This window comes from Impatiens glandulifera, chromosome 2, assembly GCF_907164915.1.
Source record: "Impatiens glandulifera chromosome 2, dImpGla2.1, whole genome shotgun sequence".
NCBI classification, from domain to species: Eukaryota; Viridiplantae; Streptophyta; class Magnoliopsida; order Ericales; family Balsaminaceae; genus Impatiens; species Impatiens glandulifera.
Genome location: NC_061863.1, coordinates 51,613,894 through 51,640,845, shown reverse-complemented (window position 1 = coordinate 51,640,845; position 26,952 = coordinate 51,613,894). Strand labels below are relative to the sequence as shown.

General features: G+C 33.1%; 3 protein-coding genes across 3 annotated transcripts; all 3 read right to left on the bottom strand.

Annotated features, from left to right (window-relative positions):
- Nucleotides 1-2,352: 2,352 nt before the first annotated feature.
- Nucleotides 2,353-3,761, bottom strand: LOC124926981 (serpin-ZX-like). Its single transcript, XM_047467316.1, has 2 exons — nt 3,369-3,761; nt 2,353-3,282 (listed from the first exon to the last, which is right to left on the bottom strand). Exons 1-2 carry the CDS (start codon nt 3,759-3,761, stop codon nt 2,479-2,481), a joined length of 1,197 nt encoding a protein of 398 aa, XP_047323272.1. The 3' UTR covers nt 2,353-2,478.
- Nucleotides 3,762-8,516: 4,755 nt separating this feature from the next.
- Nucleotides 8,517-9,943, bottom strand: LOC124924003 (serpin-ZX-like). The gene is made up of 2 exons (XM_047464028.1): nt 9,521-9,943; nt 8,517-9,440 (listed from the first exon to the last, which is right to left on the bottom strand). The coding sequence occupies exons 1-2, from the start codon at nt 9,911-9,913 to the stop codon at nt 8,637-8,639; spliced, it is 1,197 nt and encodes a 398-aa protein (XP_047319984.1). The 5' UTR covers nt 9,914-9,943; the 3' UTR covers nt 8,517-8,636.
- Nucleotides 9,944-19,991: 10,048 nt separating this feature from the next.
- On the bottom strand, nt 19,992-21,327 carry LOC124924002 (serpin-ZX-like). The gene is made up of 2 exons (XM_047464027.1): nt 20,888-21,327; nt 19,992-20,807 (listed from the first exon to the last, which is right to left on the bottom strand). The coding sequence occupies exons 1-2, from the start codon at nt 21,278-21,280 to the stop codon at nt 20,001-20,003; spliced, it is 1,200 nt and encodes a 399-aa protein (XP_047319983.1). The 5' UTR covers nt 21,281-21,327; the 3' UTR covers nt 19,992-20,000.
- Nucleotides 21,328-26,952: the final 5,625 nt, after the last annotated feature.

Sequence of the window (26,952 nt, the reverse complement as noted above, 5' to 3'; positions counted from 1 at the left end):
ACAAATATACAACCAGAAAGACAGATAGACCGCATGGATTCTATGAACAAAAGAAGCAATATGCATAGGCATCCCTATTCTAAAATGACAAAGATATTAATCTTCATGTGGATTAAACATTTGCCCAATGAAGAGAATCAATCCAGTTTGATCTTCTCTTATGATAAAGAGAAATGGGTGATCTGCCACAAAATCTATGGGATCGTCATCAATAATTATGGACATGTTATTATTATTATTAATCTTCAAGTGGATTAAACACTTGCCCAATGAAGAGAATCACTCCAGTTTCATCTTCTCTTATGATAAAGAGAAATGGGTGATCTGCCACAAAATCTATGGGATCATCATCAATAATTAAGGACATGATAGTACTCACACAAGCAGAAGCAGCTGCAGCCTCTGTCCCTTCTTCATTGACTTGAACAAAAGACTTGTGGAAAATGCTTGAGACATACAACTGTTTGCCAACTGATGAATCATCCACCATTTCTGTGAACATCGTTAGTATATTTATTTACTTTTTATAAAATTTAAATTTATGATTAGCGTCCACACTGCTAGAACAAAAATTTGTTGGGTAGAGAATGTTATGGATTAATGCACCAGATTATCGACTTGGTGAGCAATCATCCCTGTCTCAATCTCTTGTCTCCGGTATGAAGAATCCCTATGCTATGACTCACGCAAATATTTAATTTTTTTTTCATGACTTGGAGGAAAATCCTTATTGAGCTTTTAAAGTACTTACTATAATTGTAGATTGTGTCACAAAAATAAGAAACTTCTTTTTGACTTTAGTACTTTAACTTTACCTTCCACTTTATTTCATAGGAGTAAGACTCTCACGATAACTGAAACTCTATCTATTGTTCAATTCGGCTTCCAACACTTATAAAAGCTCGCGAATAAACCTTGTTATGTCAAATACTGCGACTCCAAAGTTTGAGCGATTACCCATTTCATCAATTACTTATTTAATTACAATATCAATCAAGTGATAATCTTACTTGCGTGAATTAGTAGAATGAAAAATAAAAAAGTATAGTATGAAAATAAGTATTTTGATTGGTTTGGGCCTTCATTTCGAAGCACATTTGAATTTATCTTACATTTTATGAAATCTATCAAATAGTTCACTTTTTCTATGATTATTTATATTTCTTACTTTACAAAGTAGTTTAATGTTTTAAGATGAAAAAAAATAAATTTTGTTCTACTTTATTCAAATATATATATATATAATTAATTTTTTTTTATACAAAGGTGCCTGGTAAAAATTTCAGAAAAACTGAAAATAATAAGTTCATCCTCTATGATCCCAATTTATCATCTCTGCCACTAAACATAAATGAAAAGATATATTTAAGTTTGTTTAACTTAAAATATCATTTCTTATTTAAAAATAAAAGGACTACTTTTGTTTATTCGAATGATTAAAATGCTAAGTGAAGTAATAATTTTTTTAAATAATAAAATAACCCATGATGAAGTTCAATGCTTAAACACTTTTTTTATTATTTTAATTTTACATTAGCTGATGCAAGTTGATTTTAATTTCATATATGTATTAAATATGTAGTTGGAACAATTCTTTTTCAGTTTTTTTTTTTTTTTTTGTTTCTGAAATTTTAGAATGCCATCCCTTGTTAAGGAGTTCTTAGTGTACCACCCTTAGTTAAAGTTATTAAGAACAATTTATAAGATTCCAAGTAAATTTCTTTCAAACTAAAAGACTAAAGATCCCTATACTAACTAATTATATAGACTTAACTCTTTAAGGCAGATGATCATACTTATAAAGAAAAAATCTATTTGGGAGATGTTAAAACAAAAATGAAGTTACTCACTTCTCATTTTAAATTTAAACTGTCAACTGAAATAGAGGAAAAATGTGTTAAAGAATGGGAAAATGTATTGGTTGGAAATTATATAGGGAAAAATACAATATCATTCTTAATCACCAATAAAACCTTAATGAAACAAAGCAGAAGAGACTAGAAGGTGTTTTTGCAAATTGAAACATTGTCATAGTTTCTTCGCTTTGTTTAAATAGAAACAATAAACATTTGGATTGTCCTCTGTTCAATAAACATAAGTAACGTTTAACATCCATCTAATACCACACTATGTAAGTAGATATGATTCTTAAATGTTCATCAAATTTTCTTATGTTAAATCTAATACATAATGCACGACAGAGGTAAAAAAATATAGCAGTCCAAATCAAAAGTAAAACAGCTACAAAATTTGATGATGCCAACAAGAACATGAAAATATGTAAGATATTTTAATGAAGTTAGGTTAGTGAAATACAAACACACAACAAGAAAAACAGACAGTCGACAAAGATTCAAATACAAGAACAAGAAACATATGGACAAGAAAGAAGAGAGCTTAGCTTGCTTTCTCTACCAACAGAAGAAGCAATATATGCATAGTCTACCCTTCTAAAACCTGTTACTATTATTATTATTATTAATCTTCAAGTGGATTAAACACTTGCCCAATGAAGAGAATCACTCCAGTTTCATCTTCTCTTATGATAAAGAGAAACGGGTGATCTGCCACAAAATCTATGGGATCATCATCAATAATTAAGGAGGACATGATAGTACTCACACAAGCAGAAGCAGCTGCAGCCTCTGTCCCTTCTTCATTGACTTGAACAAAAGACTTGTGGAAAATGCTTGAGACATACAACTGTTGGCCAACTGATGAATCGTCCACCATTTCTGTGAGTTCACCACCCGCAGTAAAAGGAGAAATCAATCCCATTTGCTTCAGAACTTCTGAAGCTTCGAACCCAAAAGAAATCTTAAACCTCGGAATCAGAAACTCTCCCACTTCCACTTTCTTATAAGGCAAGTGTCGATCTAAGAAACCGGGAGGTTGGGAGTTCAGTTTTTCTACCAAGGCTGTCAAACCCCCTTCCTCCTTTGAATTCGGAAGGAAAATGTACATGGAGAAGCTACGCTTGTCTTGACCCTGTTCATAACGAAGGCCTAAAACTTTAAAGTCGTCAAAGGTAGAAACAAATTGTTTTTTCTTGCTGCTGGTCATGAAAGGCGCTTTAACTGAGTTTCCATTAACAAGGTAAAAGTCACGGTCCTCTGTTTCAGATGCATCAAACTTATCTGTCCAGGAACCTTTGAAATACAGAGCATTTGTCAGGATTAGCTTACTCAAGCTGTCGACTGAACCGGGGGGAAGAATTTCTTTGATAAGGCCTTTGGTCTCCTTCTCAGCCCATGCATTTACTTGCCCAGTTATTTCCACAGCCTTCACAGAAGATCGATCATACAATAAATAATTAAGTCCCCAGAAGAAAACATCAAAGGAGGGTGGGTTACTGACTCATGACTGACCTTAGTTTGAAAGTCAACTTGATTACAAGAAGCCTTATAAACATCTTCCACGACGTGTTTGAAAGAAGACTTGAGAGAGAGAGACTGATCGATCCAGGCAGCATTAGCAAATGAAAATTTAGGGCCACCAAGGGGATCGCCAACGACGGTGAAGACGAGGGCGATTACCTGGGAAGAAAGAGAGTTGAGATCTTCATTTGAGTTGGACTTAAGGTAGGAGAGGAGCTCATCGAGGGTAGAGCCTTTGGCGCCGGAAGCTATGAGGTTGAGAAGGATGTGAATGGAAAACGGAGAAAACACCGAGTTGGAGTGCTTGGCATGTCTCAGCATCACCTGCTTCGCCAAGGACAACGAGACGTCCGTCTGAATACTAATTGCTTCAAGGAGGTCCATTTCGAGAAGAAGAAAGAAAAAGAGAGGAGCTGTTCATAATTGTATGTGGGTTTATTTATAATGGAAGGATCAATTAACACAGGAAGCAAAGATAGACGTGCAGCACACGTCAAAGAAAATTAAAAATAAATTTTGCCCACAAAAGTCTTTTCATAGTTCTCAAACCAACTCTAGTTAGGTGTCATATGGAACGAACACCCGTAATTCATAATCCAACGCTTGTTGGACTGAATAGTGGAGATAACGAGAACATCCGTACTTTCGTACCCATTCTCGACCACTTGAACAACCGCCGCTTCTCCGCTCTTCTTCCCATCGTTACTCAAATCTGGACAATCTTGCTTAAAGTGCCCTCCTTGTCACAATTGTAGCACTTATTATATTTTTTCCCGAGAGACTTCGAACGCATTTTCTTCTCTTTTTATTGTCTCTTTTCTCTGTTCTCACTCGAACCAAGAGTCCATCTCCATTCACATTGCTCTCTTCATTCTTCTTCTTTTGGTTTTTCGATCTCAACACTCATTACATCATCGAGGGTAAGCTCAACAAATATTTTTAGTGATATTTTTGAATGAACAGAGTAATCAAAAAACGCATTCATACTTTCACTTATTTGAGATGTTGACATACTTGCCCAAAAGTGGCTTTTTAACATACATATAAATCCATTTACTTCGTTTCACATACAACGTATTCAACCAATCATTCCAATTCAATTTAAATTCTATTATCATTTTGAACCAACTGTCCTCACACTACTCAATTGTAATGGAGTTATAAACAATGTCATTCATTATTTACTTATCATTTTATATTCAGCACGAACAACTAATTTTATAGAAAGTTTCTTCATAATATGCTAGAGACAATAACGTTTAGAAATATATTTTCAATTGCAATCGACATTGATCGATATTGGTAAGTTATTATGGCGTTTGGAGCAAGTCCATGCATACAAGTCAACCAAGTTTCAGTGGTAAAGTCTCATCTTTTGTGTTGGCTGAAGTGACTTAAACAACCAAGTGAATGACTCTGAATCTTCACTTGATAATAAGTCGCATCTAAACAAAATTGACCGGTCATGATGATTGACCTCGACAAATTGAGTAAAAGGCATGTTGTAGTGGTTGGTCAAATTTATTGTATCAAAAGTGATGACATCATAGAAGTATTCATAAGTTGTCCGACATCTTCCATCTACCCAAAACACATTTTTTATTCGAGATTTCTCATTCAAGTCAAATACGTAATAAACATTTAAGCACATATTTTGTATTTGCGAGAAATAATTATTTAACGCTTCAAAATATTCATCCTCTAACCTCAACCTTATAACTTCTGAAATAAAATTTATTTAACGCTTCTATAAGATCTCTTGTCAAATGACAATTTATCATAACCTCCAGCCTCCACTAAAATTGATTGAAAACTCTTAACCAAAGTTATCCTAGGTTCATCATTTAATTACAATCTTCTCTTTGATATTGAATCTAAAATAATGTGAGATCTAAGATATCGTGACTTTTTCGAGCTCAACAGATGATTATATTCAAGAAAGACACTAGTTATCACAAATTCATTTTTATTTTGAACAACAACGTTAATTTTGGCCTCACATTTTGTTTAAGTGGAAGGTTGAGGTTGTAAAACATTTTTGGCTCTTAATGCTTTAAGCTTATCACTTTTAACACATACAATGGTGAAGTATTTTTGCTTCATGTCTTCTTCATTTTTGGCTCATAATTTGCAAATTCTAAAACAACTGGTTTGGGCATAAACATTATAATATTAATGCAGTTCAATTTCAAACGAAAACATCATTTCAACTGCCAGAATTTTGATCTTAACAATATTTGGTAGTTGAACATCGACAACATTAGGAATTGGGACCTCAGGTAGGGATGTGGATGGTTGAGGAATTGGGACCTCAGGTAGGGATGTGGATGGTTGATTTACATTATAAGGATTTCAACTTATGTAGGGATTTACATTATAAAGATTTCAACTTAAGTAGGGATTTACATGAAACATCATGTATGGATTTACATGACTGACTCACATACAACTTGAAAATTTCCAATATATATTTTAATTTTCAAGCATTATAAGTTATATTGGAACATTAAACCAATCATTCTAAATAATTTTAACAAGTTTTGTTATCATATTTTATTTTTAAGGCACTTCATTAAATCGAATTAAAGGTGTGTAAAATAGTTTACATGAAGGTGTAAATCGTTTTACACATTCATGTAAATCGTTTTACATGACAATTTGGTATATATATTTCAGTTTTTAAGCATTAAAAGTTGCATTTTCTGTATATATTTCAATTTTCAAGCATTATATGTCGCATTTGAACATTCTAAATGATTATAACAACTTTTAACCTAAAAGCAAATCAACGTGTTCATATAAACCAACTACAATATTAAAAATTTGTAGTTGACCATATTATCTCCCACTTTTATAAACATGTTCATATTAAAAACAACTATAATTAAAAACAATGCATTGATTTCATACCTGTTATCGATTTCTTTGTTCATATAATGATTTAAATACTATGAAAGAAACAAACTACAATACTAAGAACAAACTAGGTTTTCGTCCTTAATAACATATCTTTTCCGACGACAACGAGAGCTTTGTTTTGCTTTGTGAAAGTTGGATCGGGGCTCGAAGGTACAAACATGATAGTGATTTAATAGCGTTTTGGTTCGAAAGAGTTAAGAAGAAGAATCACATTGAGAGAACCCTTTTTGCATTTGAGAGATGAATACGGGGATGAGGATGATTTTCTGAAAATTTAATGGAAAGGGAAACCTTTTTTTTAAGGGAAACTTTTCGAAAAGAAAACCTTTATTTTATTTTATTTTTTATTTTTCTCTCTCCATCCAACGTCTCATGTCACACGTTGGATTCGATGCATTCGCTCTTGTGTCGGTCGCTTTCTAAACCATTTCTCTTATTTATAACCCTTCAAATTGGGGGACTTAAAATATTAATATTTGTGTAATTATATTTTATAAATATTTAAATTTAATTTTTATAATAATATTTAATTTTAATATATTAATCTATATAATATATAAAATTTTTTTTATCATAGAAAAATATAATTTTTTTGAGAGTGTTTAATAAAATCATGCTCCACACTAACTTTTTGATATAAGTTACTCCCATCTCATTGTCAAAGATACATTTAAGATTGTTTAACTTAAAATATCATTTCCTATTTAAAAATAAAATTATTTAGCTTATTTGAATGATTAATATGTTAGGTGACCTAATAATTTTCTTAAAAATAATAAAATAACTCATGATCAAATTCAGTGCTTAAATACATTTTCTTTATGTTCTTTTATTAAATTTTATATTAGCTGGTGCAAGTTGAGTGGCCTCCCTCTCCTTGAAGGAGTTCTTTGTGACTTCTTTCCCTTATAATAACAAGACTTATTAGATGAAGTATAATTTATTTCCTATTAAAAGTTATAAATTTTGACTGATCAATTAATATATATTAATGCTAATTTAATATATTAAGAAATTTATATAATATAAATATTTAATAATATATATTCATAATAATTTATTCTAATAAATTTAAGTAAAGATATATTAAAACTAAAAACATTAATTAAAATATAAAAAATATTAAACAAGGAACTCTAATAACAAAAAAAACTTATAATTTTAATAAAATTATTTCTTATATAATCAATAAGTTTATAGTTTCAAATAAGTTTATTTTCTCTAATCTTCCAGATTTTAAAAAAATATTTTATTAGATTAATTTTGATAGTAATGAAGTTATATTTTCTGGGTACAAAATTCTAATTATGTGGTTTTGCTATTATATTCTTTGGTGTTTTTTCTCTCTTACTTTAATTTGTTTTTCCCACCCTCCATTTCTTAAAGTAAAGCTTTCTCCTTTTTTTTTTCTTTTGTTTTATTCGGTAAATAGACTTAAGTCTTAACTCTCAAGTCTTTGTTATAGACTCAATTTATAAGGACTATTAATAAATTCTATAAAACTATTATTTTTTCTTTTCCAAAAAGCATTAAACCTCATTATTGTAATGAAAAATTACAGAAACAATGAAGTAAAAAGTAACATAATATTTTTACAAACACTTAAATCATGAAGGGATAAAACAACATTACAAAAAAGATAAATACCTTCTACAAGACTAGGACTCACCATCAAACGTTCAATCACAATAATCGTATAGCTATTGCAAATAACACATTGACAGCGTAATCAAATGATGAAGTCAAATGTTAATAACATTGTTTTGATCATCAAACAAGCGAGACTCACACGAAAGACATTATTTTGATCATCAAACAAGCTAGAGACGCACAATAAATCAAACAAACAAGCAAAATCCATAAGATTTTAGATGTGCAACCAACAAAATTAGACTATCGCTCAACTAAAGTCAATATTGGCTTCGAGTCTCGCCTACCGAAACGCCCATGAAAAAAATTAATATTTATTATTTTTCGTTAATTGGACATAGAGACAAATATGATACTCTATGTAAGTAAATATGATTCTTAAATGTTTATCAAACTTTCTTATGTTAAATCTATACCATAATAGAAGAAAAAAATCACTGTCCAAATCAAAAGTAACAGCTACAAAATCTGATGATGCCAACAAGAACATGAAAATATGTAAGATATTTTAATGAAGTTAGGTTAGTGAAATACAAACACACAACAAGAAAGACAGACAGTCGACAAAGATTCAAATACAAGAACAAGAAACATATGGACAAGAAAGAAGAGAGCTTAGCTTGCTTTCTCTACCAACAGAAGAAGCAATATATGCATAGTCTACCCTTCTAAAACCTGTTATTATTATTATTAATCTTCAAGTGGATTAAACACTTGCCCAATGAAGAGAATCACTCCAGTTTCATCTTCTCTTATGATAAAGAGAAATGGGTGATCTGCCACAAAATCTATGGGATCATCTTCAATAACTCTGAGGCATACAGGAATCGCACAAGCAGCAGAAGCAGCTGCAGCCACAGTCCCTTCTTCATTGACTTGAACAAAAGACTTGTGGAAAATTTTTGAGACATACAACTCTTTGCCAATTGATGAATCGTCCACCATTTCTGTGAGTCCACCACCCTCAGTAAAAGGAGAAATCAATCCCAGTTCCTTCAGAACTCCTGAAGCTTCGAATCCAAAAGAAATCTTAAACCTTGGTATCAGAAACTCTCCCATTCTTGCTTCGTGAAAAGGCAAGTGTAGATCTAAGAAACCGGGAGGTTGGGAGTTAAGTTTTTCTACCAAGGCTGTCAAACCTCCTTCCTCCTTTGAATTCGGAAGGAAAATGTACATGGAGAAGCTACGTTCGTCTTGACCCTGTTCATATGGAAGGCCTAAAACTTTAAAGTCGTCAAAGGCCGAAAGGTATTGATTCTCGCAGTTGGTCATGAAAGGCACTTTAACTGAGTTTCCATTAACAAGGTAAAAGTCACGGTCCTTTGTTTGAGATGCACGAAACTTCTCAGTCCAGGTACCCTTGAAATACAGAGCATTTGTCAGGATTAGCTGATCACTCGAGCTGTCGACTGAACCGGGGGGGAGAATTTCTTTGATAAGGCCTTTGGTCTCTTTCTCAGCCCATGCATTTACTTGCCCAGTTACTTCCACAGCCTTCACAGAAGATCGATCATACAATAAATAATTAAGTCCCTAGAAAACATGAAAGGAGGGTTGGTTACTGACTGACTGACCTTGGTTTGAAAGTCAACTTGATTACAAGAAGCCTTATAAACATCTTCCACGACGTGTTTGAAAGAAGACTTGAGAGATAGAGACTGATCGATCCAGGCAGCATTAGCCAATGACAATTTAGGTCCAAAATGGGGATCGCCAACGGCGTCGAAGACGAGAGCGATTACCTGGGAAGAAAGAGAGTTGAGATCTTCACTTGAGTTGGAGTTAAGGTAGGAGAGGAGCTGATCGAGGGTAGAGCCTTTGGCGCCGGAAGCTATGAGGTTGAGAAGGATGTGAATGGAAAACGGAGAAAACACCGAGTTGGAGTGCTTGGCATGTTTCAGCATCACCTGCTTCGCCAGTGACAATGAGACGTCCGTCTGAATACTAATTGCTTCAAGGAGGTCCATTTCGACAGACAGAGAGAATGAATAGAGAGATCAGATCAGATATACTTGGAGAAGAAGAAAGAAAATGAGAGGAGCTGTTCATAATTGTATGTGGGTTTATTTATCATGGAAGGATCAATTAACACAGGGACAGAAGATAGACGTGCAGCACACGTCCGAGAAAATAAAAAATAAACAATGAAAAAGGTTTTTTCCAATGAAAAATGGTTTCTATATGTGGTCGCTTCTATTCTTTTATTCTTCTATTTGCTCGTGTTCTCTTAGTCTATTAATCTCTTTTGTTTGTTCGCGCCTCATTCGCCTTATTCTTCTCTTCCATTGCTTGCATCTCTTTCTTTCTGGAGCACCTCGATATCAAACGGTTCTGAAACTCTTGTCTTGTGAAGCAAAAATAATAATCTTTAATTTATTTCTCATTTTAGTTTTTCAAGTTTTACGTTTATTTCTCATTTCATAATAAACAATTACAGAAACAAATCGTTTCGTTTACTGAATCGATGAAAAATCGGAAGATAAAACTTTACGCTATATTTCTTGTTTCTCTTTTGTTACCTCGCGTCACATTCATCTTCTTCTTCTCTTTCGTTTGCTCGAGACGTACTTTTTTCTTTTTAGAGCACCTCGATATCAAATAGTTTTGAAGCTCTTGTTTTGTGAAGCGAAAATGGTAAATTTTTAGTTTTATTTATCATTTTAGTTTTTCAAGCTTTACATTTTATTTCTTATTTCTTTTGAAGTTTTACATTTATCTCTCATTTGATAATCAGGAATCATAGAAATAAATTGTTTTGTTTACTGAATCGATGAAAAATCGGAAGATAAAGCTTTACGTTTTCTTTCTTATTTCTCTTCCTTTTGCTCCCGTCTCATTCGTCTCTCCTGTTTGTTCGCGTCTCTTTTCTTGTTGGAGCACCTCGATATCAAATAATTCTGAAGCTCTTGTCTTGTGAAGCGAAATTGATAAATTTTTAGTTTTATTTCTCATTTCAGTTTTTCAACCTTTACATTTATCTATCATTTGATAATCAGGAATCATAGAAACAAATCGAAAAATTGAAAAATAAAACTAGGAGTCAACTCATTTAAAACTATATTGATATAGTATTAATTTAAAGTAAATAATGTATATGTTTTCATGTAGATCGCAACACTAATTTGATTTTAAGTGAATGATTTGCAGAAGGTTTTCATGTAAATCATTTAGAATGTTAAAATAAACATAAAATGCTTGAAAATTGAAATATATATAGGAAGTCCGATTTTTAATGTTTGAAAACTGAATTATATATACAACAAATTATAATGTAAAATGATTTACATAATGAAGGTGTAAAACAATTTACACACCTGTAATGCGATTTACTAAAGTGATTTAAAAATAAAATATGATAACAAAACTTGTTAAAATCATTTAGAATGCTTAGTTTAATGTTTAAATATGACTTATAATGCTTGAAAACTAAAATATATACAAGATATACGACATTTAATGCTTGAAAACGGAAATATATACAACAAATAGTATGTAAAACGATTAAATGAAAGTATAAATAATTTACATTTTTATGTAAAATGTTTACACCTTCATATAAACCATTTTATACACCTTCATTTAAAGTTTTTAAGCCTTTTAACACTTTCTTTTATTTGTTTGATTTCATTTGAATAGTTCAACTAAAACAATACATTATGAGAAGTAAATTAAGCATACCCTCACATCAAGCAAACACTCCACACTCTTGAAAATACTAGAAACAACCTATCATGAAAATTCTATTGTGCATCCTCTTAAAAAGAAAGCTTTATAAATAGAAAACTCCAATATTTAAGACCCAAATCTCTCACATGAGCCTTCACAATTTCGTTCAACAATTATTCGGAAAAAAAATGTAATGAGGTATTGGATTTTGTTCACTTCTTTCACTAAACATATCTAAATGTCCAGTTCAATTCCCTCAAAGCATTGTGAACCTTTTCAATTCTAGAAGCAGAGTCATCATCCTGAATAGTGGAGTGAAGCTACAGATTGAAGAAGAAGATGTTCAATGTGTATTGAATATTCCGAGAGGGGAATTAGAAATTGAAGAGTCCATTAGAGTCGACTTTGACGATCTGAAGTACAAGGACATGTTGAGGGGCGTGGAGAAGGAGATGAAGAATGAAAGAGAACATAGGAGGTCCTCCAATGTATTAAATGCTCCAAAAAATTCTAAAGAACAGAGTTGAAGACGACATCTTTAAGATAGACTTCGTTGTTTATGTTGTCTCATAGTCCAAAAAGAGGGTGATAAAATTGCCTACGGCATTGAAATCCCCATTATTCTCTAATCTTTTTAAGGATGTAGAATGATTCACTACGTAGTATAAACTTATGTTAGAGTTGATCTTTCTAGAAGGACATAATCCCAAGTAATGTTTCTGGTAACACTTCTTTATGAAAAAATAAAAAGTCTACGAATATGTTATTTTATTGTGTTTTGTAGGAAAATGTTATTCGAGACTACATACGTGAAGTTGACGCGTGAGAACTTCCTTAGTCTAGAGAACGATAAATGGGTCGATAGCGTTGTAATTGATGTTTGGGCAGTTTTGTTGAACTCGTGAATTGTAGACAACAGACAAGACCTAAAAAAACATAAGATTTACTTCACCATTTGGCCTTGTGTAAGTTTTACTAACATTATATTGTTTATACATTATATTTAGGATTGTTTAATTTAAAATATCATTTCATATTAAAAAATAATATTATTTAGCTTATTTGAATGATTAAAATGTTAGGTGACCTAATAATTTTCTTAAAAATAATAAAATAACTCATGATCAAATTCAGTGCTTAAATACATTTTTTGAATGTTCTTTTATTTATTTTTATATTAGATAATCAAATTCAGTGCTTAAATACATTTTCTGAATGTTCTTTTATTTATTTTTATATTAGCTGGTGCAAATTGAGTGGCCTCCCTCTCCTTGAAGGAGTTCTTTGTGACTTCTTTCCCTTATAATAACGTCAAGTCTTGTTAGATGAAGTATAATTTCTTTCCTACTAAAAAGTTATAAATTTTGACTGATCAATTGATATATATTAATACTAATTAATATATTAAGGACTTTATATAATATAAATATTTATTAATATATATTCATAATAATTTATTCTTATAAATTTAAGTAAAAATATATTAAAAATAAAAACATTAATTAAAATATAAAAACATTAAACAAGGAACTCTAATAACAAAAAAACTTATAATTTTAATAAAATTATTTATTATATAATCAATTACTTTACAGTTTCAAATAAGTTTTCTTTTCTCTTATCTTCCAGAATTTTTAAAAATATTTTATTAGATTAATTTTTGATAGTAACTGGAATTATATTGTCTGATTACGGAATTGGTAAAGATCTGCCTTTAGTATAGGAATTAATATCACATTCAATTCTACAATTATGCTTAATTAAGTTAGTATTTACGTTTTCTTGTTTTCAGCATTTTTATAGTAGTAGTTTATTTCTTTTGCTGTAATCTTTTCATCTTCATCTTTGACAATAATAAATCTCTCTTCATCTGTTTTTTCCACAATTCATTGTTCATCAATTTCTTGCATTCCGCATAACAATTGGTATCAGAGCGGGTTAAATCCGATCAGATTATCACTATTTGTTTTCTGGCGAGAAGATGTCTTCAATGAATCTGAAAATCGAAAAATTCACAGTGCGAAACAGTTTTGGTCTATGACAAATCAAAATGCGAGCCTTGCTTAACTAACAAGGCGTCTGGGCACCATTGTCGAAGGAAAAGGCGAAGATAGTTGCAGGTCTTGCAAAGGAGTCTTCCTCTGGTAAAATCACTGTTGAGCTTGAGGTCTTGGAAGAGAATACACACTCAACGATTTTACTCTGTCTGGCTGATGAAGTGATTACTGAGGTATCAGATGAAGATACCGCAATTAGTCTGTGGTCGAAGTTAGAGGCTTTGTACATGACAAAGTCACTGACTAACAAGTTGTTATTGAAGCAACGTCTGTTCAGTCTTCGTATGCTTGAAAGTAAGTCTCTTCGTGAACATCTTGATAAGTTAAACACTATATTACTTGAATTGAGAAATATATATGTTAAAATCGAAGATAAAGATGCTGCATTAATTTTGTTGGTATCTTTACCCAACTCGTTTGAAAATTTTGTTCAATCGTTCGTTGTGGGTAAAGACTCCGTAACTCTAGAGGAAGTTTGGTCAGCACTTCATACTAGAGAACTGCGCCATAAGGCGAGCGGTGAAATTGTAGACAATTAAGCATCTGGGTTGATTGTCATCACAGTCAACTACAAAGGGCCTGGAAAGAAGAATGATCAAAAATACAAAGCTAAGGGCCCTAGTGCTAAAGACATCTGCAATTACTGTAAAGAACCCGGTCATTGGAAGAATAATTGTCCTAAGAAAAGGGGCAAATATTCTACGGCTGCTATAGCACATAAAGATAGAGACACCGACTCGGAGGAGGACATTGCCCTTATAGCTAACGCTTCTCTACACCCTATTGATACGTGGGTGTTGGATTCAGGGTGTTCATATCATATGAGTCCGAACAAAGAATTGTTCGATACATATGAAGATTATGATGGTGGAAACGTTGTCATGGGAAATGAAGCCATATATAGAACGGTGGGTATTGAGACTATCAAGATTCTGACTGATGATGGTAAGATACGGACCCTAACTGGCGTTCGACATGTTTCTCAACTAAAGAAGAACCTAATATCTTTAGGCATTTTAGATGCTAAAAGTTTCAAGTTTAGCGGTGAAGAAGGAACATTGTGCATCAGTAAAGGTTCAAAAATAATACTGAAAGGTATCAAACATAATACCTTGTATATACTACAAGGTAAGACGCTGACAGGTTCCGTTGCGGTCGCATCCAAATCTGTGAATTGGCACCCTGATGTAACCAAGTTGTGGCATATGCGACTTGGACATATGAGGGAGAGGGGGATGCAAATTCTGTCCAAATGAGATCTTCTATCTGGCCACAAGGTTACCAACCTTGAGTTGTGTGAACACTGCATTTTCGGGAAAAAACATCGCCGTAAGTTCAGTAAGGGGGTTCACAAAACTAAGAGCACACTAGATTATATCCACTCTGATTGTTGGGGTCCTGCTCAAGTTGAAGGTATATGAGGTTATAACTATTTTGTAACATTCATAGATGATTACTCAAGGATGACCTGGTTGTATCTTCTGAGACATAAGAGCGAGGTATTTAAGGCCTTCAAACATTGGAAGGCACTGGTGGGGAATCAAACTGGAAAGAAGGTTAAGAGGCTACGAACAGATAATGGACTTGAATTCTGTTCATCTGAGTTTAATGAGTTCTGTAGGGATATGAGGATTGCAAGACATCACACTGTCCGAGGTACACCACAATAGAATGGTGTAGCAGAAAAAGTCAATCAAACACTGTTAGAAAGAGTTAGAAGCATGCTCTCTAATGCGGGATTGGCTAGAAAGTACTAGAGCGAGGCTGTCTTAACGACTTGCTATCTGATAAATCATGCACCACACACTGGGATTGATTGCAGAATCCCTTACGAGGTATGGTATGGTCTGATAATGTCGTTGATTATTCTCATTTGAAAATCTTTGGGTGCACATTTTACGATCATGTTAATGAAGGGAAGTTGGAACCAAGGGCAAAACAGGGTATTTTCATGGGCTATGGAAGAGTCAAGGGATATAGAATCTGATCATCTTCTGAAGGTAGAGTAATCCTCAGCAGGGATGTCACATTTAATGAGAAGTTTATACTTAACTCCTTTATCAGCCCATCACTTTCTGGAGAAAATAATAATATCGAGAAACATATGAAGCTTGAGGTGGCTCTAGTTCAAGGGACAATTGGCATGACACACGATACTGATAAGCCATCTAAGGAAGTTCATCAATTTGGAGCACCTGAAAGTCAATCTGACATTACAACACGACCTAGAAGGCAAATTAAAGCTCCTGACAGGTTAATTCATTCAATCGAGGGAAAAAATATTTCAACTGGTCCTGGAAGTAGGACAATCATTCCCTATATGAATGATAATGAAGAAATGGTAAGTTATGCACTTCAGGTAGCTAAAGATGTCATACATAACGAGCCAACTTCTTACAATGAAGCTGTTAATGGTGGTGATTCTGCACAATAGATTGCTGCCATGTGTGAGGAAATGGAATCACTTCACAAGAATAATACATGGGAGCTGGTTAATTTACCTAAGGGAAGAAAAGTCATTGGGTGCAAATGGATTTTCAAAATGAAAGATGGAACCTCTAGTGCTGAAGGGACCATATATAAAGCACGATTAGTTGCAAAGGGATTCAGTCAAAAAGAAGGCGTAGACTACAATGAGATATTCTCACATGTAGTCTGACACACTTCTATCAGGGTACTACTAGCTATAGTAGCACATCAGGATCTGGAACTCGAGCAATTAGACGTGAAGACGACTTTCTTACATGGTGATATTGGGGAGGATATACTGGTGAGTCAGCCTGAAGGATTTCTTGTTCCTGGTAAGGAAACACATGTTTGTAGTTTGAAGAAGTCTTTGTATGGACTTAAACAGTCTCCTCGACAGTGGTATAAGCGGTTTGACAATTTCATGATTGACCATGGTTACAATAGGAGTGCATATGATTGTTGTGTCTATCACAACAAAATCGGTGATGGTTCTTTGATTTATTTACTCCTGTATGTAGACGACATGTTAATCGCAACCAAGAAGATGTCGGAGATTTAAAAACTGAAAGACCTTCTCAGTTCCGAGTTTGATATGAAAGATCTAGTGGAGCACGAAAAATTCTGGGCATGGAAATAGTAAGAGATCGAGTTCAAAAGAAGCTATTTCTTTCACAGAAGAGTTATATTTTGAAAATATTGTCTCGTTTTGGGATGAGTACAACAAAGACTCTCAATACTTCTGCAGCTGTTACTGATCATTTGTCTGCATTTGCACCCCAGTCTGAAGCTGAGAAGTTATACATGTCTAATGTATTTGTAGAATTATCTTGGAATGAAAATAATTCCAAGAATGGAATGTTGAGAAAGTCAGCAGCAAATCAATCAATTAGACTAATTGATTTGTAAATCAATCAATTAGACTAATTGATCTGCTAATTGACCGTTGATTATCAATTACATGATTTTACTATTTAATTATTTCATTTTCTGCTAAAGTAATCTTACTATTTAAGCACTAGATAGTCTTATGTAAGAATCACAACGAAAACACAAGCAATAAAATTTCTCTCTTCACTTTATTTTTTCTACATGGTATCAGAGCGGGTTTTTTCATCTTGAAGAAACCGACTCACAATTTTCCGCTGCCTCCTCCAATGGTGGAAATAGCCATTGGAGGAGAACTCAAATGATTCTATAATCTCATATTTCTCTAAAATTATTATCACAAATCTCAGTGAATTTTTTTATAGTCGAATCTGTATCGAACATCGTCTTTGTGTCTCGACAGATTTAATTTGTCTCTTTTTTTTGGCAAGTATCGTCCTAATGTCTAGAGATTTCTTCCAACATTTCATCTGTTAAAAAATTATCATTTTTCACTTCAAGAGCTGAGTCAAGAGCCAAGAGCCAAGAGCCAAGTTTTAAGAGCCAAGTGCCAAAAGTCAAGTGACAAGAGCCAAGAGACAAGAGCCAATAGCCAAGAGAGCCAAGAGCCACTCCTCTAACTAAGTGAATTATGATTTTTGAATCAGTCAAATTGAAAGAATGTCATCAACATTTCATCGGCAACACCCTCTTCAATCTCTGTCAAGGTTCTATTACACCCCTCTATGTTACATCCCGCAATCAGATGGCTGACATACTCACCAAGCTGACTCGAGGAAGTATGTGGCAAGTTGGGAAGTCTCAACATCTACTACCCAACTTGAGGGAGAGTGTAGAATTATCTTGGAAGGAAAATAATTCCAAGAATGGAATGTTGAGAAAGTCAACAGCAAATCAATCAATTAGACTAATTGATTTGCTAATTGACCGTTGATTATCAATTACATGATTTTACTATTTAATTATTTCATTTTCTGCTAATATAATCTTACTATTTAAGCACTAGACAGTCTTATGTAAGAATCACAACGAAAACACAAGCAATAAAATTTCTCTCTTCACTTTATTTTTTCTACAGTATTGTATGCTAGTGCGGTGGGTAGTTTAATGTATGTCATGGTATGCACTAGACCTGATATTGCGTATTCAGTTAGTGTTGTTAGCAGGTTTATGTCTCGACCTAGTAAGGAACACTGGCAAGCGGTAAAGCGAATATTTTACTATCTGAGAGGCACATCCGATGTTGGTCTCATTTATGGGAGTAATAACCAGTGTCTCGTAACTGGTTATTCAGACTCAGATTATGCTGCAGATATCGATGGTAGAAGATCAATGACTGGTTATGTTTACACCCTTGGTGACTCTGTGGTTAGTTGGAAGGCAACATTACAGTCGACTGTGACGTTGTCCACTACCGAGGCTGAGTATATGGTGCTAACTGAAGCAACCAAGGAGAGTATATGGTTGAAAGGATTAATCAATGACCTTGGTATCCATCATGATCAGACAATTGTTTTTTGTGATAGCTTAACTTCTATTTGTTTGGCCAAAGATCAAGTGCATCATGATAGAACCAAACATATTGATGTTCGTTATCATTTTCTTCGTACTGAGAAGAGAATCAAAGTGAAGAAGATCAGCACACATCATAATCCTGCTCACATGTTCACGAAGCCAGTTCCACTTAACAAATTCACCCATTGTTTGGACCTGCTAAATGTTGACAGTTGGAAGTAGTTTGATCAGGCTCTTTTTGTTGGGTGATACTAAGGCAATGTGGAGATTTGTAATGATCTGCCTTTAGTATAGGAATTAATATCACATTCAATTATACAGTTATGTTTAATTAAGTTAGTATTTATGTTTTCTTGTTTTCAGCATTTTTATAGTCATAGTTTATTTCTTTTGCTGTAATCTTTTCATCTTCATCTTTGACAATAATAAATCTCTATTCATCTATTTTTTCATTGTTCATCAATTTCTTGCATTCCGCACAACATAATTCTAATTATGTGGTTTTACTATTATATTCTATAGTCTTTTTTCTCTCTTACTTTAATTTGTTTTACCCACCCCATCTTTAAAGTAAAGTTTTCTCTTTTTTTTTCCTTTGTATTATTTGGTAAATAGACTTAACTCTCAAGTCTTTGTTACAGACTCAACTCATAAGTCCTTATAAATTAATAAATTTATTTTTTCTTTTCCAAAAAGCATTAAATTCATTATTGTAATAAAAAATTACAGAAACAATGAAGTAAAAACTGACATAATATAATTTACAAACACTCAAATCATGAAGGGCTAAAACAACATTACAAAAAAGATAAATACCTTCTACAAGTCTAGGACTCACCATCAAACGCTCAGTCACGATCATCCTAGAGCTATTTGCAAATAACACATTGACGAAATTTGATACGATGAAGTCAAATGTCAATAACATTGTTTTGATTATCAAACAAGCGCGATCAAACGAAAGACATTGTTTTGATCATGAAACAAGCGAGAGACGCACAATAAATCAAACAAACAAGCAAAATCCATAAGATTTTAGATGTGCAACCAACAAAATTAGACTATCGCTCAACTAAAGTCAGTCTTGGCTTCGAGTCTCGCCTACCGAAACACCCATGAAAAAAATTAATATTGTTATTATTTTTCGTTAATTGGACATAGAGACAAATATGATACTCTATGTAAGTAAATATGATCCTTAAATGTTCATCAAACTTTCTTATATTAAATATATACCATAATACACAACAGAAGTAAAAAATCACTGTCCAAATCAAAAGTAACAGCTATAAAATCTGATGATGCCAACAAGAACATGAAAATATGTAAGACATTTTAATGAAGTTAGGTTAGTGAAATACAAACACACAACAAGAAAGATGAGAGCTTAGCCTGCTTTCTCTACCAACAGAAGAAGCAATATATGCATAGTCTACCCTTCAAAAACCTGTTATTATTATTATTAATCTTCAAGTGGATTAAACACTTGCCCAATGAAGAGAATCACTCCAGTAGTTTGATCTTCTCTTATGATAAAGAGAAATGGGTGATCTGCCACAAAATCTATGGGATCATCATCAATAACTGTGAGGCTTACTTTAACCGGACAAAAAGCAGAAGCAGCTGCAGCCACAGTCCCTTTTTCATTGACTTGAACAAAAGACTTGTGGAAAATTTTTGAGATATACAACTCTTTGCCAATTGATGAATCGTCCACCATTTCTGTGAGTCCACCACCCTCAGTAAAAGGAGAAATCAATCCCAGTTCCTTCAGAACTTCTGAAGCTTCGAACCCAAAAGAAATCTTAAATCTTGGTATCAGAAACTCTCCCACTCTTGTTTTCCTATAAGGCAAGTGTCGATCTAAGAAACCGGGAGGTTGGGAGTTAAGTTTTTCTACCAAGGCTGTCAAACCCCCTTCCTCCTTTGAATTTGGAAGGAAAATGTACATGGAGAAGCTACGTTCGTCTTGACCCTGTTCATATGGAAGGCCTAAAACTTTAAAGTCGTCAAAGGCCGAAAGGTATTGATTCTCGCAGTTGGTCATGAAAGGCACTTTAACTGAGTTTCCATTAACAAGGTAAAAGTCACGGTCCTTTGTTTGAGATGCACGAAACTTCTCAGTCCAGGTACCCTTGAAATACAGAGCATTTGTCAGGATTAGCTGATCACTCGAGCTGTCGACTGAACCGGGGGGGAGAATTTCTTTGATAAGGCCTTTGGTCTCTTTCTCAGCCCATGCATTTACTTGCCCAGTTATTTCCACAGCCTTCACAGAAGATCGATCATACAATAAATAATTAAGTCCCTAGAAAACATGAAAGGAGGGTGGGTTACTGACTGACTGACCTTGGTTTGAAAGTCAACTTGATTACAAGAAGCCTTATAAACATCTTCCACGACGTGTTTGAAAGAAGACTTGAGAGAGAGAGACTGATCGATCCAGGCAGCATTAGCCAATGACAAATTAGGTCCAAAACGGGGATCGCCAACGGCGTCGAAGACGAGAGCGATTACCTGGGAAGAAAGAGAGTTGAGATCTTCATTTGAGTTGGACTTAAGGTATGAGAGGAGCTCATCGAGGGTAGGGCCTTTGGCGCCGGAAGTTATGAGGTTGAGAAGGATGTGAATGGAAAACGGAGAAAACACCGAGTTGGAGTGCTTGGCATGTCTCAGCATCACCTGCTTCGCCAGTGACAACGAGACCTCCGTCTGAATACTAATTGCCTCAAGGAGGTCCATTTCGGCAGACAGAGAGAATGAGAAGAGAATTAGGAGTTGAATATTGAGAGAACAGATCAGATGAGATATACTTCGAGAAGAAGAAAGAAAATGAGAGGAGTTGTTCATGATTGTATGTGGGTTTATTTATAAAGGAAGGATCAACTAATGCAGGGAGCGAAGATAGACGTGCAGCACACGTCCGAGAAAAAAATAAAAATAAAAAAATAACAATGAAAAATAACAATATGAAAAATGTTTTTCTGTTCAATGAAAGAAAAAATGGTTTCTCTCGACCTTCATTTGCCTGCGACTCATTCGTCTTCTTCTCTCTCATTTGGTCGAGTCTCTTTTCTTTTTGGAGAACTTTGATATCAAATAGTTCTGAAACTCTGGTATTGTGAAGATAAAATGGTAATTTTTCAGTTTTGTTTCTCATTTTAGTTTTTCAAACTCTAAATTTTATTTCTTATTTTTTAAAAGATTTATGTTTATCTCTCATTTGATAATCGGAAATCATAAAAACAAATCGTTTCATTATTGAATCGATGAAAAATCGAAAGATAAAACTAGGAGGTAACTCATTTAAAATTGTATTTATGTAGTATTCATTTAAAGTGAATGATTTGCATAAGGTTTTCATGTAAATCTTTTAAAAAGTAGATAATGTACAAATTTGACTAGATTTTTTTGAATCATATATCAAGGTTTTCATGTAAATTACAACACTAATTTGCTTTTAAGTGAATGATTTGCATAAGGTTTTCATGCAAATCATTTAAAAAGTAGATAATGTACAGATTTGACTAGACTTTTTGAAACATATATATGTCAATCTTTTCATATAAATCGTAACACTGATTAGCTTGTAAGTGAATAATTTGCAGAAGGTTTTCATGAAAATCATTTAGAATGTTCAAATACAATATTTAATGCTTGATAATCGAGATATATACAGGAAATACGACTTTTAATGTTTGAAAATAGAAATATATATAACAAATTGTCATGTAAAATGATTTACATGAAAGTGTAAAACGATTTACACACATGTAATGCGATATGCTGAAGTGCTTTAAAAATAAAATATGATAACAAACTTGTTAAAATCATTTAGAATGATTGGTTTAATGTTTAATACAACTTATAATGCATGAAAACTGGAATATATACAAGAACTATGACATTTAATGTTTGAAAACTGAAATATACTTCTTCATATAAAACGATTTACACATTCATATAAATCGTTTTATACACCTTCATTTAAAGTTTGTAAAATTTTTAACACTTTATTTTATTTGTTTGATTTCATTTGTAGAGGTCAACTAAAACAATACATGAGAAGAAATAAATTAAGTAAACCCTCACATCAAGTAAACACTCCACACCCTTGGAAATACTGACAACAATAACTCACGAAAATTATATTGTGCAACCTCTTAAAAAAGAAAGCTTTCTACAGAGAAAGATCCAATATTTAAGACCCGAACCTCTCCAATGGGCCTTCACAACCTTGTTCAACAATTATTCAAAAAAAAATACAATGAAGACATTGGATTTGGTTCCCTTCTTTCACTAGACATATCTAAATTCCTAGTTCAATTTCCCCGAAGCATTGTGAGCCTCTTCAACTTTAGAAGCAGGGTCATCATCCTGAATAGTGGAGTGAAGATACAAATTGAAGAAGATAATGTTTAATGTGTATTGAACATCTAGAGAGAGGAATTAAAAATTGAAGAGTCCACTAAAGTCGACTCTGACGAACTGAAGTACAAAGACAAGTAGAGGGCATGGAGAAGGAGATGGAGAAGGAATGAGAACAAGGGAGGTCCTCTAACACAATTAATGCCCCCAAAATTCTAGAAAACAAAGTTGGAGACAACAACTTTAACACATGGAGTTTAGACAAAGTAGAGCCATTGCACGCATTCCAATAATTCAAGAAGATGATCAACCATTGAATGATCTGCATGTGAAGGACATGCTTAAGAATGATCTACATGTGAAGGACGTGTCTGAGAATGACCTGCTTGAGAACACTAGTAAAAAATATACAATTATTGAGAATGATCGTCGAGAGAGAAAGAATGCTCTCGGTAATATTAATATCACCGAGAAAAAATTGTTGATAAAAATTATGAATATAACCGAGTAGAGAGTTGCTCTCGGTAAAGGTATTTTTTCCCCCTAATTAACTATAGTCGCCCAAAACAATCTTTCTTCGTCTCTTATTCTCTCTCTTCTTCCTCTTCATCTGCAAATCTTCTTGCTCTACATTCTGTTATCTCTTATTCTCTCTTCTTTCATCTGAAAATCTTTTTCCTTTACATTTTGTCATCTCTTATTCTTTCTTTTTCCTCTCTTCTTAATTTATGTATTATATTTTTATATCTCTAATTTGAATAGATTAGAAGAATCCAGTCTGTTCCAACGAGATTAGCGGCAACATCAAAGAATCACATAGTCCGTAATGTTCGTCGTCAAGGAAAGTTGTCGAGGCTTCACCTTAGATCTGCAAAAAGAAAAACCAGTTACCTCAAATCTACAAACCCACTTGTTACTGCTATTCTAATACTATTCTAAGACAGATATATCAAGATGAGATCGCACCAGATTTCCTCCAAGTAAAAAACCCACTTGTACGATTCATCGTTATCTACTTTTACATCTAAAGATTCCTTTTCTATTTTCTTCCTCTTCTTATTAGAGGCGCATTCTGCAAAAGTTTTAACAAAACAAAACCCCTCTTTTTTCTCTCCACTATATTGCATGTTGTGTTCTCACAATGTCTGATATTCTGAATACTCGTATCTTTTTCTCCATTTATTAAAAAAGTTAATCGTTGCCTGTAATATATTGACTTGGATTCGTCTATCTATGTGGATTTTGTGTTTTGTTTGTTCTCAATTACTTTTACATATGATGCTTTAGGCGTCACCTAGATCTGGCGAATTTATCAATAATACCTTCAGATCTTCCGCCGCGAGCGAACATGTTCTACTAAGCATTTTTTAAAAGTGTGTATCCGACAAATTTATCAATAATACCTCATATCTGTAATTTGTTGGATTATTCAGATTTCAGATTATATATATATTTTTAGAAATGTTTATTATCATCGAGAGCCAATAGCCCTCGGTAAAAGAAATTAAATATCTCCGAGAGAGAGCTACATATGCCCTCGCGAATATTGTTTTTACTTTCACCGACAGCTATATCATCGAGACGCTACGAGAGCATTTATCGCCCTCGGTGAGCACTATCACCGAAGGCATTTTATCTTTCTCCGAGGGTTTTTACTCTCCTTAAAAATCAATTTTTACTAGTGGAATGACATACCTAAGAAGCACATTTCCGAGAAAGAGTAGTGTGAGACTATGATGCCTTATAGATAATGATGATAATTTGAAACCGTTCAGCAGTAACCGAACTAAATTGCCCCATTTGAGATAGTTTTTTCCACAAAACCGAATGTGGATGGGTAGAGATGGTATTTGTGTTCCCCGACCCGCACCAATCTCACCCCGATTTTCCCCAAACAGTATAAACACTTTTAAATATATAAAATCACCAATATATTAATTTATTCATTATATTTGATAAGAGTGGTAAGTTTATTTCTTTATAATAATATAAAATTTCAATATATTACAATATATACTATATTAAAAAATCCGTTCATATAATTTTATTGTATAATTTTTTTTAATATTTTATAAATGGGTGCCCCGCGGAGATTCTCTGAAACTAAACGGGATGTGGATGATATTAAAAAATTTCCCGAAATAAAAACGGTGCAAGGATGGTAATGTATTTACCTCCCTAAACCTCTCCATTTCCATCCCTATTGATAGAGGATTGTCATCAACTTTTGTCGATACATTCAAAACAATTTTAGAGGCTACATAACTATTAAAAGAAGGTTCATTAAAGCTGCAATACATATTTTTGACTAGGGTGTCAATATCAATGCACTTAATATTATAGAACCAAGTATTACCCCTCTTACTAAACTCATAAACCATACTCCATTGATTAGAAAAGTCTTCCTAAATACCTTAATGAAGACACAAATTACCAAGGAGTTAAAAACCATAACAATCCTCCTCAAAAAGACGTAAATACTGAAGTGACCCACAAAATGCCTCTTAATTATACCAATGAAAGTTCCTCATCACGAAGACATCAACAATCCTCTTCAACCAGACATAAATACTGAAATGATTGAAGTAACATCCACACATTGCCTCTAAATTGTACTAGTAGAAGTTCCTCCTTCATCGATTCAAGTCTTGGGAATTCCAAAAGAAGTAATGGCGACTCCTCCACCCTCATAGTCCAAAAAGAGGGTGATAAGATTTTCTATGACATTGAAACCCCCTTCTTCTCCGTCTTTTTACGGATGTAGAAAGATTCACTACGAAGCATAAGCTTATGTCGGGGTTGATCTTTCTAGAAGGACATATCCCAAAGTAATGTTTTCTATTAACACTTTCTTATAAAAAAAATGAAAAGTTTACCAATATATTATGTTATTGTGTTTTGTAGGGAAATATTATTTGAGACTGCATACGCGAAGTTGACGCGCGAAGACTTCCTTAGTCTAGAGAACGATAAATGGGTCGACAGTGTTATAATTGATGCTTGGGTAGTTTTGTTGAATGTGAATTTTAGACAACATACAAGACCTGAAAAATATAAGATTTACTTCACCACTTGGTCTCGTGTAAGCTCTACTAACACTATATTATTTATACATTTTGTATTAGTGTATAATACACTTTCTAATGTAAATATATAGACATCAATCAGTGTTGATGGTCAATTTGAGTCAACGCTCATTGAAGAAATGAGGCAACTCGAAATTTCCAATCAGAACATTGATAATACAGACCTAGTAAGTAAATCTCTCATTCAAATAATCATATAAATTATTTGAAAATGCCATGTAAATGATTCATTACTTCATATAAAAAAATTAACAACATGTAAAGCTCTATTCACTATTTTGTTTTCTGCAGATTTTTTCGTTGTATATTACATTAATCATTTCTACATAATATACTACAACACGCCAGAATAGGAAATACAAGTAATTGACATTAGAAAATTAGAAGTACCATATGAGAATAAATATATATGAGAATAAATATATGTTGGTAATAGAATTGATAATACTCTAATCTTCTTTTTTATCATATCCTAATGAAACACTATATTTGACATCATTTTTTTTTTTATCATTGTAAGCAAAATGCTAAGTTTCTCACATTTTTGAAAAGCATATTCTCCTCTTCTGTTGATAGGGTCTTCAAATTCAAAATAAATGTCTTGAAAATGCAATGACATGATAATAAAAATGTTAATGATTGTGGTATGTACTACATTAGGCATATGACGACATATATATGAGACAACAAGAAGTGAAGCTCTGATATCACACTTAAAAATCAGGAAAAAAATAAAGACGCTTATATTAAATTACTCAGACATAAACAAGTTGAGGAAAAAGATGAAAGAGAGTTTTTAGAAAATATTAAAAACTTAACACTTCTCAAAATGTATAATACAATTTTAGATGTATATGATAATTTATTGTATATATTTCAGTTTTCAAACATTATAAATCGTATTTTTTGTATATATTTTTAAATTTCAATCATTATAAGTCGTATGAACATTAAAACAAA